This window comes from Trachemys scripta, chromosome 1, assembly GCF_013100865.1.
Source record: "Trachemys scripta elegans isolate TJP31775 chromosome 1, CAS_Tse_1.0, whole genome shotgun sequence".
Lineage (NCBI taxonomy): Eukaryota > Metazoa > Chordata > Testudines > Emydidae > Trachemys > Trachemys scripta.
The window spans coordinates 132,712,107-132,725,711 of NC_048298.1; the positions used below are offsets into that span (position 1 = coordinate 132,712,107).

Consider the following 13,605-nt stretch of genomic DNA (forward strand, 5'->3'; position numbering starts at 1 on the left):
TGGACGGTGCTGCTGATCTTAGGTTTCCAAAGCAATAGCAGTAGTGTGATGTTGATATGGTTCTTGACAGTTTCCTTGCTGTCCCAATGGGTTCCAAATAGAAGGTGAAAATGGCCAGTTTTAATTTCATCCTGCTGCTGCTTGGGAAAGCTTTGAGTAGCAGCTTTGCCTGTCTACACTTCGAGTGTCTACCAGTTACTGGCCACTGATGGCTGTTTCCAGGGAAAATCTCAGCATAGGCAAGTCCATGGGTAGATAGTAATTCAGAAGAGTTTTCTTTCCTTTTTTTTTGGCAACCCTGGGAACAGGAAACTTCATATTTAAACAAATGAAAGTCTAGGTTTTCGTGAATTCTGCTGCTTACTTCATGCTTCCTCATATTCCTCAAGGAAGGTTTCTTACACACCAGTGCAGTGGATTTTTCAGTCTTCATATCAGTTTTTCTTGATTGCTTTGCAGTTTTTAATGATGTTGGCAGGTGGTAAAAGGTCACTAGAGACTGATGTCCTCTATGTAGCCAAAGCATGGGGAGCAAAAACAATGCAAATCCATACGGCCTCACTGGTCACCTGGCGGGATCCTCTCCACCAACAATGTTCAAATTCAGTACTTTGTAGCACTTGTGGGAGTGGGTTGGAATCCATTGATATTTTCTGTGTATGAGGAAGGATGGCCTTGTGACTAAGGAACAGAACTGGGACTCAGACCTGAGTCCTGATTCTGACACAGGCTCAGTGTATTGTCTTGGGCACATTACTTCATCTCTGTATGCTTCAGTTTTTCCATCAATAAATTGGGATAATATTGAATGTCCTCACAAGGGAGATGTGAAGCTTAATTAATGTTTATAAGACATTAATTGCATCCTTGAGATCTTTGGATAGGAAATGCTATATAGACACATTTTTTTTTTCCCCCTCCCCTCTGAACTAAGGACAGAGTTGTGTGTACAGGGAAGAGGTTTGAGGGGTGGTGGGAAGCATGTGGACAGAAACGTTTGTACTATGATTTCTTATCTTCTCCTTTATCTAGACTTCCATTAAAAGGAGATCCCAGAGGTTGCAAGACTAGTCAAGCAAGATGTGCAGCTCAGTTGCTCCCAGGCTGTGGTTCTTAACAGATCGTCGTATCAGGGAAGACTATCCTCAACAGGAGATCCTGAGGGCGCTCAAGGCCAAGTGCTGTGAAGAGGAACTAGACTTTCGGGCCTTGGTGATGGATGAAGTGGTACTGACCATTGAGCATGGAAACCTGGGTGAGGATGAGGTCAAGGTCAGAGTGTGGGCTGGGGAGGGGATCTGACAAGGAGATTAATGCAGGGGTGGCTAACTTTCGTGACAATGTAGTGCACATATGCCAGGATCAGGACACCTAATCTAAATTAATATTGCATATAAATGCATCGCTTATGGGTACTTGATCATCAAATAGAAATTGTTGATTGGCAGTTGGATAAGCTTTGTTCTCCCTCTGCAGAATGAGGGGAGCATTTTAAAGCTTTGGGGTCATGCTTTGGCAACCCAGCCTTACTGTATGAGGGGGTTCTCTCCAAGAGACAATAATGAACTAATACAAGTTTAACTACCTCCAGGATTGCTGGGTTAAAGAGAATTGACTTCATTTAATTTTGTGTGGGCTTTGTAAGTTGATTACTTAAGTTTAGGGAAAGCTGTGAAGGTAACACATCAATATCTCTCTGCAGGTTGGGTTCTGAACTCAGCCTAGATAGCCAAGCAAGCAAACAAACTGAAAGGGAATTTCAGAGAAGAGTAATATGAGTAGTCATGGGGTTGGAAGGATTGATTTATATTGCGATTAAAATAGTTGAATATCTGTAGCTTAGTTAAAAGGTGACTAAGGTGAGTCCCCTTCAAATATGATGAGTGTAAACACCAAAATGAAAAGGTATCTGGAAGAAGTGCGTGGTCAGGAAATGAAATTTCAACAATGCATAGTTATTTAAGTTAGTCAAGACTTAAGAAGACAGGACTTAAAAAACAAAAAAATTTGGTGAGTGGATGAAATTCAGTGTTGACAAATGTGAAGTAATGCACATCAAAATAATTTGAACTACTGCTACACCTTAGTGGGTTCTGAATTAGCTGTAACAGTTTGGGAAAAAGTTGTTGGTGGTGTTGTGGACAATCAATGAATACCTCTTCAATAGTGATCAAAAGGAAAACAAGATGTTAGGATGTATAAAGAATGGGATGTAAAATAATATTGAAAATACAATGCCACTATTATAAGAGGAGCAATAGTGACACTTACGTAAAGTTGTCTAGGAGTTCCCATTATCAAAATCTTTCCAACCTTTAAGATTTCTAATGCTCCGAGATTTGTATGAGGAATGTGAAATTTGTCAAGGAAATGGTCCTGTGGTCAAAGAGGTGTTTTGTGTTTTCTTCATGAAGTCTGTTCAGATTTGGCAGTTTTAAGTTGTTTAACATGTGAAAGTTGTGTTACTCCACGTTTATGACAGTCTTACTGCTAAAATTTCAGAACATTCTATCTGCGCCGAGCATGCTTCTCCATTGTCCCTGTGCCGGGCTAAGGCAACACAGAACCATAGGCACAGCTGCTGGGAAGGATGGACAGAGTGGGAAACGTGTTCTGTCCCCTACTTTTAAACATTTTTACTTTGTTTCTCCTTAGTGATGCAAAATACCCTAAATAACATTTATATTTGTTTAAATGAGTGGTATAAAATGTGCTGGAAGGGTGGGAAGAGAAATTTGCTTAGGCTAGCCGTGTCTGCCTAGCCTTCCTCTTCCTTTCTCCTCATTTTTGTCTTTTGTTGAACCACATTCTACCTCCTGGTCATCTCTTCCCCCCTGCCATGCAGGCTTTTCCCCCCCTGTGGTTGCACCTATATACAGAACCAAATCTCCAGATGGGACACAGGCAAAATGAATCTGTTGTCTTCCACTGTTGCTTTTGCCACTTTCTACTCATCCCCATCAAAATACCTTTTGGCTTAGGAGGGGAAGGTGCACTGGAATAGATCCAGTATAAATGTGTTCTGTACTCATCTCTTATATCAACTGGTGTACAGGGTTGTGAAGTGCACAGAACTATTATTGAACAAGGCATCATACTCCACTAAGAAGCTACAGAAGGTCACTCTGACAGCTGGGAATGGAATCCACATCTTTAATATGGCAAACCCAAGCTCATTCATTTTATTACACTGCCTCTGAGAAAGAATCTGCTAGTGCTGTGTGCCTAGCTACACTATCTGTAAAATGGGGCAACTCTATATCCTAGTAAAGAGGAGAGGATAGAAGTTGATAAAGTGTACAGGTAGGAGTTGAAGAGAGAGTCCCATTCAATTAGATCACATGAAAGTAGACAACTAAATATAGACAAATTTTGTAAGTGCTCATTATACAACTGCTAGAAGTCCAAATACTAAGATAGGTGAACTTGAGTGCCTGGTGTTAAATGAGGCTATTGATATAACAGGCACCACAGAAACTTGGTGGAACGATGATATCAATGGGACATGGTAATACCGGGGTATAAAATGTGTAGGAATGACAGAATAGGTTGTGCAGGTGGGGGAGTAGGACTATATGTGAAAGAAAGCATAGTCAAATATAGTAAAAATCTTAAATGACCCAAATTATACCATAGAATCTCTATGGATAGAAATTTCATGCTTTAATAATAAGAGTATAGCAGTAGAAATATACTACTGACCAGGATGGTGATGGTAATTGTGAAATGCTCAGGGAGAATGGAGAGGCTACAAAAATAGAAAACACAATAATGGGGATTTCAACTATCATCGTATTTACTGAGTACATGCCACCTCGGAATGGATGCAGAGATAATATTTCTGGATACCATTAATGACTGCTTCTTGATGCAGTTAGTCCTGAAACCCACAAGAGGGGGAAGCAATTCTTGATTTAGTCCTGAGTGGCACACACGATCTGATCCAAGAGGTGAATGTAGCTGAACTGCTCAGTACTTGCGACCATAATGTAATTAAATTTAACATCCTTGTGGGAGAGAAAATACCAGAGAAGGCTACCAAAGTATTATTTAACTTCAAAAAGGGGAACTACACAAAAATGAGGAAGGTCATTAAATGGAGATTAAAAGGAACAGTCACAAGAGTGAAATGCCTGCAAGTTGCATGGAAACTTTTAAAAAACATCACAATAGAGGCTCAAATTAAATTTATACCCCAAAATAATAATAATAATAAAAAAAAAACAGTAAGAGGGTCAAAAAAAGGCTACCATGACTAAACAATAGAGTAAAAGAATTGGGGCAAAAAGGTGTTCTTTAAAAATTGGAAGTAAAATCTTACTGAGGAAAATAGAAATGAGAGGGCAAGGAAGAAGGGAAGAGCAGCTAGTCCTGTAAGAGGAAAGAAAGAGTCAATGGAGATAACACCACCAAACGTGAGCCCCAGGAGGATATGGGATGGGTTGCGGAGGATTGCAAGGGTGAATAGGAATAGAGAGGACTTGCAGCCAGAGGGAACAGGGGATAGACCGGAGAATCACCGTTACCAGGAAAAGGCAGGTCTACGGATTGGAGACTCCTTACTGAGAAGAATAGACAGGCCTGTAACCAGAGCTGATCCAGAGAACAGAAGGGTGTGCTGTCTGCCGGGTGCTAAGATACGGGATGTGGACCTGATGCTGAAGAGGATCCTAACGGGAGTGGGAAAGAATCCGCTGATTGTCCTTCATGTGGGAACAAATGATACAGCTAGATTTTCGCTGGAACGTATCAAGGGAGACTATGCCAGACTGAGGAAGACGCTTAAGGAAATCGAGGCTCAGGTGATCTTCAGTGGGATTCTGTCTGTTCCTAGAGAAGGGCAACAGAGGTGTGACAAGATTGACGATCAACAGATGGCTCAGGGAGTGGTGCTATAAGGAGGGCTTTGGAATGTATGGCCACTGGGAGGCATTCATGGACAGAGGACTGTTCTCTCGGGATGGACTTCACCTGAGTAGGGAGGGAAATAGACTTCTAGGATGGAGGCTGGCACAACTGATTAAGAGAGCTTTAAACTAGGAATTGGGGGGCGATGGTTGGGAGATGTCCAGGTAATCTCCACACCGGATTTTAACATTGAGAGGGAAGAAAACGAAGAAAGAAAGGATACAGCCTGGATAGGAGAATGGACATAGGGAGGAAGGGTAGTGTAGATACCATTCTAATAGGTGATACTGGTGGTAGAATGTCTGAGCTTAATCGGGTAAAGGATGTGAGCGAAGCCAAACAGCAAGAATTAAGATGTTTGTACACCAATGCGAGGAGCCTAGGTAACAAAATGGAGGAACTAGTGCAGGAAGTGAAACCGGATATTATAGGGATAACAGAAACATGGTGGAATAGTAGTCATGACTGGAGTACAGATATTGAAGGCTATGTGCTGTTTAGGAAAGACAGAAATAAAGGCAAAGGTGGTGGAGTAGCATTGTATATCAATGATGAGCTAGACTGTAAAGAAATAAGAAGTCATGGAATGGATAAGACAAGCTGTCTGGGCAAAAATCACATTGGGGAAGAAAGCTACTAGAGCATCCCCGAGATGGTGCTTGGGGTGTGCTATAGACCACTGGGATCTGATTTAGATATGGATAGAGACCTCTTTAATCTTTTTAATTAAGTAAATACTAATAGGAATTGTGTGATCATGGGAGACTTTAACTTCCCAGATATAGACTGGAGGACAAGTGCTAATAATAATAGGGCTCAGATTTTCCTAGATGTGATAGCTGATGGATTCCTTCACCAAGTAGTTGCTGAACCAACAAGAGTGGATGCCATTTTAGATTTGGTTTTGATGAATAGCGAGGACCTCGTAGAAGAAATGGTTGTAGGGGACAACCTTGGTTCGAGCGATCATGAGCTAATTCTGCTTAAACTAAATGGAAGGATAAACAAAAATAGTTCTGTAACTAGGGTTTTTGATTTCAAAAGGGCTAATTTTAAAAAATGAAGGAAATTAGTTAGGGAAGTGGATTGGACTGAAGAAATTTGGGATCTAAAGGTGGAGGAGGAGGAGGCCTGGAATTACTTAAAGTCAAAATTGCGGAAACTATCAGAAGCCTGCATCCCAAGAAAGGGGAAAAAATTCATAGGCAGAAGTTGTAGACCAAGCTGGATGAGCAAGCATCTCAGAGAGGTGATTAAGAAAAAGCAGCCTACAAGGAGTAGGAGTGATCAGCAAGGAAAGCTACCTTATTGAGGTCAGACCATGTAGGGATAAAGTGAGAAAGGCCAAAAGCCATGTAGAATTGGACCTTGCAAAGGGAATTAAAACCAATAGTAAAAGGTTCTATAGCCATATAAATAAGAAGAAAACAAAGGAAGAAGTGGGGCCGCTAAACACTGAGTATGGGTGAGGTTAAGGATAATCTAGGCACGGCCCAGTATCTAAACAAATACTTTGCCTCAGTCTTTAATGAGGAGCTTAGGGATAATGGTAGGATGACAAATGGGAATGAGGCTTTGGAGGTGGATATTACCCACATCCGAGATAGAAGCCAAACTTGAACAGCTTAATGGGACTAAATCAGGGGGCCCAGATCATCTTCATCCAAGAATATTAAAGGAACTGGCACATGAAATTGCAAGCCCATTAGCAAGAATTTTTAATGAATCTGTAAACTCGTGTTGTACCATATGACTGGAGAATTGCTAACATAGTTCCTATCTTTAAGAAAGGGAAAAAATGTGATCCGGGTAACTACAGGTCTGTTAGTTTGACATCTGTAGTATGCAAGGTCTTGGAAAAATTTTTGAAGGAGAAAGTAGTTAAGGATATTGAGGTCAATGATAATTGGGACAAAATACAAAATGGTTTTACAAAAGGTAGATCGTGTCAAACCAACCTGATCTCCTTCTTTGAGGAGGTAACAGATTTTTTAGACAAAGGAAACACAGTGGATCTAATTTACCTGGATTTCAGTAAGGCATTCGATATGGTTCCACATGGGGAATTATTAGCTAAATTGGAAAAGATGGGGATCAATATGAAAATTGAAAGGTGAATAAGGAACTGGTTAAAGGGGACACTACAACGAGTTGTACTGAAAGGTGAACTGTCAGGCTGGAGGGAGGTTACTAGTGGAGTTCCTCAGGGATTGGTTTTGGGACCAATCTTATTTAATCCTTTTATTACTGACCTTGGCACAAAAAGTGGGAATGTGCTAATAAAGTTTGCCGATGACACAAAGCTGGGAGGTATTGCCAATACAGAGAAGGACCGGGGTATCATACAGGAAGATCTGGATGTCCTTGTAAACTGGAGTAATAGTAACAGGATGAAATTTAATAGTGAAAAGTGCAAGATCATGCATTTAGGGATTAATAACAAGAATTATTGTTATAAACTGGAAATAACAGAGGAGGAGAAGAACCTCGGAGTATTGGTTGATCACAGGATGACTATGAGCCGCCTTGATATGGCCTTGAAAAAAGCTAATGCGGTCTTGGGATGTATCGGGTGAGGTATTTCCAGTAGAGGTAAGGAGGTGTTAGTACCGTTATACAAGGCACTGGTGAGACCTCATCTGGAATACTGTGTGCAGTTCTGATCTCCCATGTTTAAGAAGGATGAATTCAAACTGGAACAGGTACAGAGAGGGGCTACTAGGATGATCCGAGGAATGGAAAACCTGTCTTATGGAAGGAGACTCAAAGAGCTTGGCTTGTTTAGCCTAACCAAAAGAAGGCTGAGGGGAGATATGATTTGTAGAGAGCAATGTATCAGAGGAATAAATACCAGGGAGGGAGAGGAATTATTTAAGCTCAGTATCAATGTGGACACAAGAACAAATGGATATAAACTGGCCATCAGGAAGTTTAGACTTGAAATTAGATGAAGGTTTCTAACCATCAGAGGACTGAAGTTCTGGAACAGCCTTCCAAGGGGAGTAGTGGGGGCAAAAGACATATCTGGCTTCAAGACTAAGTTTGTTAATCTTATGGAGGGGATGGTATAATGAGATTGGTCTTTGACTATTAGCGGTAAATATGCCCAATGGCTTGTGATGGGATTAGATGGGGTGGGATGTGAGTTACTACAGAGAATTCTTTCCTGGGTGTCTGGCTGGTGAGTCTTGCCCACATGCTCAGGGTTTAGCTGTTGGCCATATTTGGGGTTGGGAAGGAATTTTGCTCCAGGGCAGATTGGCAGAGGTCCTGGGTTTTTTTCGCCTTCCTCTGCAGCGTGGGACACGGGTCACTTGCTGGAAGATTCTCTGCACCGTGAAGTCTTTAAACCATGATTTGAGGACTTCAGTGGCTCACACACAGGTTTGATACAGTAGTGGGTGGGTGAGATTCTGTAGTCTGCGTTGTGCAGGAGGTCGGACTAGATGATCATAACGGTCCCTTCTGACCTTAAAGCCTATGATTCTATAAACTCTGGCAAGTCAAGTGTAAAAATATAATTAGGCAAGCCAACCAAGAATTTGAAGAGTAGCTACTAAAAGACACTTAAAAAAAAAAAAAAAAAAAAAAAAAAGTATATCAGGAGCAGGAAGCCTGTCAAACAATCAGTGGGACCACTGAATGATAGAGGTGCTAAAGGAGCACTCAAGGAAGACAAGACAGTTGCAGAAAAGCTAAATGAATTATTTGCATCGGTCTTCTCTGCAGAGGCTGTGAGGGAGATTCCTACACTTGGGCCATACAATTTAGGTGACAAATCTGAAGAACTGTCCCAGATAGAGGTGTCAATAGAGGAGGTTTTGGAACAAATTGATAATTAAAACAGTAACAGGTTACCAGGACTAGATGGTACTCACCCAAGAGTTCTGAATGAACTGAAATACAAAATTGTAGCACTACTAATTGTGGTATGTAACCTATCACTTAAATCAGCTTCTGTACCAGATGACTGGAGGATAGCTAATGTAATGACAATTTAAAAAAATGGGTACAGAGGTGATCCTGGCAATTACAGGCTGGAAAGTCTAACTTCAGTACTAGGCAAATTGCTTGGAATTGTAGTAAGAAATAGAAATATCATATCATATATCACAGAGGTGAACATGATATGTTGGAGAAGAGCCAACATGGCTTTTGTAAAGCGAAATCATGCCTCGCCAGTCTATTAGAATTCTTTGAGGTGGTCAAACAAACATGGGCAAGGGTGATCCAGTCACATTAGGGTACTTGGATTTTCAGAATGTCCTTTGACAAGGTCCCTCACTAAAGGTTCTTAATCAAAGGGAGCAGTCATGGTATCAAGGTCCGCTCATGGATCAGTAACTGGTTAAAAGATAGGATACAAAGGGTAGGAATAAATGCTCAGGTTTTAGAATGGAGAGAGGTAAATAGTGGGGTCCCCCAAGGATCTGTACTGGGCCCAGTGCTGTTCAATATATTCATAAATGATCTAGAAAAAGGGGTAATCAGTGAGGTGGCAAAATTTGCAGATGATTCAAAATTACTCAAGATAGTTAAATCTAAAGCATACCATGAGAGTTAAAAATGGATTTCACAAGACTGGGTGACAGAATGTTAGATGAAATTCAAAGTTGATAAATGCAAAATAATGCACATTGGAAAGCATAATCGTAACAATACAGATGAAATGATGGGGTCTAAATTAGCTGTTACGATTCAGGAAAGAGATCTAGGAGTCATTGTGGGTAGTTCTCTGAAAACATCCAATCAGTGCGTGGTGGCAGTCAAACTAACAATGTTAGGAACCATTTGGAAAGGGATAGATAATGCCACTATGTGAATCCATGGTACGGCTGTAACTTGAATACTGCATGCAGTTCTGTTTTCCCTGCCACTCTGTACTTTTTCCAATTGTAATATCTTTTTTGAAAGGCAACAAAAATTATTAGGGATATGGAACAGCTTCTGTATGAGGAGAGATTAAAAAGACTGGGACTGTCCAGTTTGGAAAAGTGACAACTAAGGGGGGATTTAATAGAAATCTATAAAATCATGAATGGCATGGAGAAAGGGAATAAGGAAGCGTTATTTATCCCCTTGTATAACACAGGAAGCAGGAGTTGTCCAATGAAATTAATAGGCATAGAGTTTAAAACTAAACAAAAGGAAGTATTTCTTCACGCAACACACAGTCCACCTGTGGATCTCATTGCCAGGGGTTGTTGGGAAGGTCAAAAGTATAACTAGGTTCAAAAAAGAATTGGGTAAGTTCATGGATAGGTCCTTCAATGGCTATTAGCTAAGATGGTCAGGGACACCATCAGATGTCCACAGGTCTCTGACTGTTAGAAGCTGGGCCTGGATGACGGGGGGATGGATCACTCAATAATTGCCTGGTTCTGTTAATTGCCTCTGAAGCATCTAGCATCAGCCACTGTCAGAAAAAAAGATACTGGGCTAGATGAACCCAGTATAGCCATTCTTATGTTCTAACTCCCTGCAGATATAATCCACTGTTTCTTCTCAAGTGACTGGTCCACAGAGGATAATGACCTACTGTTGCTGCCAGCTCATATTATTTTAGCACAAATCATAGATGTCTGTTGCAGGGCTGGAGGTGTAGGGTTCAAATGCTGCTAACAACCCATGATGTGGGGAAGGTGGTGGTTACAATTGTATTTAATGGAGTTTGTTTGCCTTTTTTCTTTGTTAAAAACTTAAGACATTACATTTGAAAAGCCAAGAACCCACAAGTTAGGAAGTGCCAGAATTAAGGTTGCAACTTTAAAAAAATAAAATAAAATAAAAAATCTTTCAGCATGTTATTTTGTATAATCAGTGGCACATTGTCACTCAGCTTGTGTGCAGTTGTAGTTGTCCTGTCTCAAAAATCTGGCAGAAACAGCAGAAGTTCAGAGAGAAAAATGATCAGCAACAAGAAAAAAAACTTACATATGAGATTAAAAAGTCTAGGATTGTTTGGGGTCAGGAAGGAATTTTCCTCCAAGGCAGATTAGCAGAGGCCCTGGGGGTTTTTCGCCTTCCTTTGCAGCGTGGGGCATGGTGTCACTTGCTGGAAGATTCTCTGCACCTTGGAGTCTTTAAGCCATGATTTGAGGACTTCATTAGCTCAGACATAGGTTAGGGATTTGATACAGGAGTGGGTGGGTGAGATTCTGTGGCCTGAGTTGTGCAGGAGGTCAGACTAGACGATCATAATGGTCCCTTCTGACCTTAAAGTCTATGATTCTGTGAAAAGAGAGGAATAACAGAGGATATAATAAGCTGTCATACAAAACAATGAATTCTACGGAGAAAGTAGATTGGACCTTCTGTTCACTGTTTCTCACAAAACAAGAACAATGGAGCATTAAATGAGATTGAAAGGCAGCAAGTTGAAAACTGATAAAAGGAAATACATTATCCGTTTACGCAGTGCACTGTTAACAGTGGAACTCCTTGCCATAAAATACCGCTCAGGTCAAAAAGTTAGTAGGACTCAAAACAGGATTGTATATTTATATGGAACTCGAGAACATCCAGAATTACGGGGGGGGGGAGGGGGGAGGGCGGGGATTTTTTTAAGTTTGGAAGGGATAGAAACCTTTCATGAGTTGGGGCATAAACCACACTATAAAGGAAGTGGAGGGTGATTTTTTCCCTATGGGCAGGATACTCCATAGCTTGCAACTTCAGGGTTCTTGTACCCTACATGGAAGCATCTGCTGCTGGCCACTGTTGGAGATAGAGTACTGCATTATTAAACTAGATGGACTACTGAGCTGATCTGGTATGGCAATTGCTGTGTTCCTCTGAAAGTGACTAGAAGTAAATGGGATGAAATTGAGCAAAGCTGTGACACTTTAGTCTGGGTATTAACACTAAGAGTTCTGCTAAACTGTGGAATAGCCTTCTCCAAGGGTAATGACGGAACATTCCTCATGCCCAGCTTGTTCCTCTTTCGTTTGGCTGGGACATTTAAAACTAGACTAAATAAAGCCCTGAAGAATAGACTATAGGGAACAATTTTGCTATGAGTGGAAGCGGGAGATGGACAAAGATATATAACCCAACAGTTATCTGTATAGAATTGAGTAGGTTTTTTGTCCCTTGCCTGTGCATAGGTCTTGCATGACTTTTTAAAAAAAAAAAAAAAAAAAAAAAAAGGCTGGCCAGCAGAGAAATGGAGCATAGGACCTAGATGCTGGTGAGAGCATCACTGAGGAACTCTGAATTCCTCTTTCACCAAAATTGTTCACCTGAACATCCATCTTTGAAAACCTTGCTCTGTAATTATTAGTAGTTTGAGAGTAGTAGCTCCTCCTTGCCTCTGATATTGGAGGAGAAAGGTTGTGAGGTAAAACAGAGAGGCTTTCATGAGCTTTTCAGCAGTTAGAGCTGTTGGATTGAATGGAGGTGGTGTGTCCTAAAAAGTGTTTGGTCATAAAACTAAGACTGCAGTCTTTAGAAGATCTTCTGGGCTCTCCCACAATTGGGGATGCAAAAATGAATGAGAACTTGGATTAGGGATTACAGGAAGGGAGAGTAGTGGTATGTGCATAAGTGAAAAGACCCAAGCTATGGTTAGCTAGCCTATTTGTTGCCAAGTGGATGATGTCTGGGAAATGGCTAGGGGTTTTTATTTCTATATTTTGAAAGGGAGATATTAATAAAACAGAGATGTTGGGTTGCAGAGAATGGCTTGCCCCTACAGTCAATAGAAGATGCTAATCCAAGCATCTGAGGTTTCTCTAGACTGCATCCTTCCGGGTCGTAGCTGCCAGTGCAAGTCCACCCTGACCTCTCTCTCCACCACATCCTGGGACCTGATTCATTTCCCCTCATGCAACCTGCCCCTTGTTACTGATTCAGCCATTGAGTTGGAAACCAGTAGTTGAGGTCCTGTCTCGCCAAGTTCCTGTGGTGGCGGGTGAAGATGCTAAAGGGAATAATGAGACCAGGACATGTGGGCATATCTTCCGGTTGAGAGAACTGGAAGGAACAATGAGGATTAGAGGATGACTATCCTCCTTTTCAGTACAACAAAAGGGGTGGCTCTGGATCATCCCTGGTGGAAAGATGTTTTCTTGTTGTGTTTTAAAGAGCTGCCATTAAATCTACCAAGAGATGTTTTCATTTCTGCCCCTTTTTCAGTTAGCTCGATGTCCAGATGTTTTGCTACTGGTCCCTTCAGCATCTTTCTGGTATTAGTCATACAGCTCTGTTTGAGAGCCCTCCCTACAGTATGCAGCAAATGGTTCTGGGAATGATGGAACGGAGGCCAGCAGCCTTGTCCATCCTCGCCCAGCACTGCAGAATTGGCATGTCTCCTTCTGCTGGCAGCAGCCATCACAAACTCTCCTTGATGACGTGTGGATAATGTAACTCCACACTAGAGGCTGGAGAGAAAATTGCAATGAGCACAAAATACCGAACAGTGACTAGAAATTAGGTGAATTTAGTGCTCATGAAAGGTGCTGAGATGGGTGCCTATTAGAGCAGCTGTAGTCTTTATTCCATGAGCAAGAACAGCAAAGGTGCAAGAGTTCTGCCCTCCTCCCAGTGTGCCTCAAATTTGACTAGTTAGGGCCATCTCTAGGAGGAAAAGCAAGGTTAATCGGTGGTTTATTCAATCCTTGGTTTCTCTGCTGACATTACCAACATTTAAAAATTCAATTTAAAAATTGCTTCTTTCTTTGCTTACCTGATGAAACC

General features: G+C 41.3%; 1 protein-coding gene across 1 annotated transcript in view; it reads left to right on the top strand.

Annotated features, from left to right (window-relative positions):
• RIMKLB (ribosomal modification protein rimK like family member B) overlaps positions 1-13,605 on the top strand; it is a 73,094-nt gene that overhangs the window by 7,826 nt on the left and 51,663 nt on the right. Inside the window, exon 3 of the mRNA XM_034786055.1 lies at positions 1,033-1,255. Within this exon, the coding sequence (XP_034641946.1) occupies positions 1,081-1,255 (175 nt within the window). The 5' untranslated portion in view covers positions 1,033-1,080. The remainder of the gene's footprint in view (positions 1-1,032; positions 1,256-13,605) is intronic.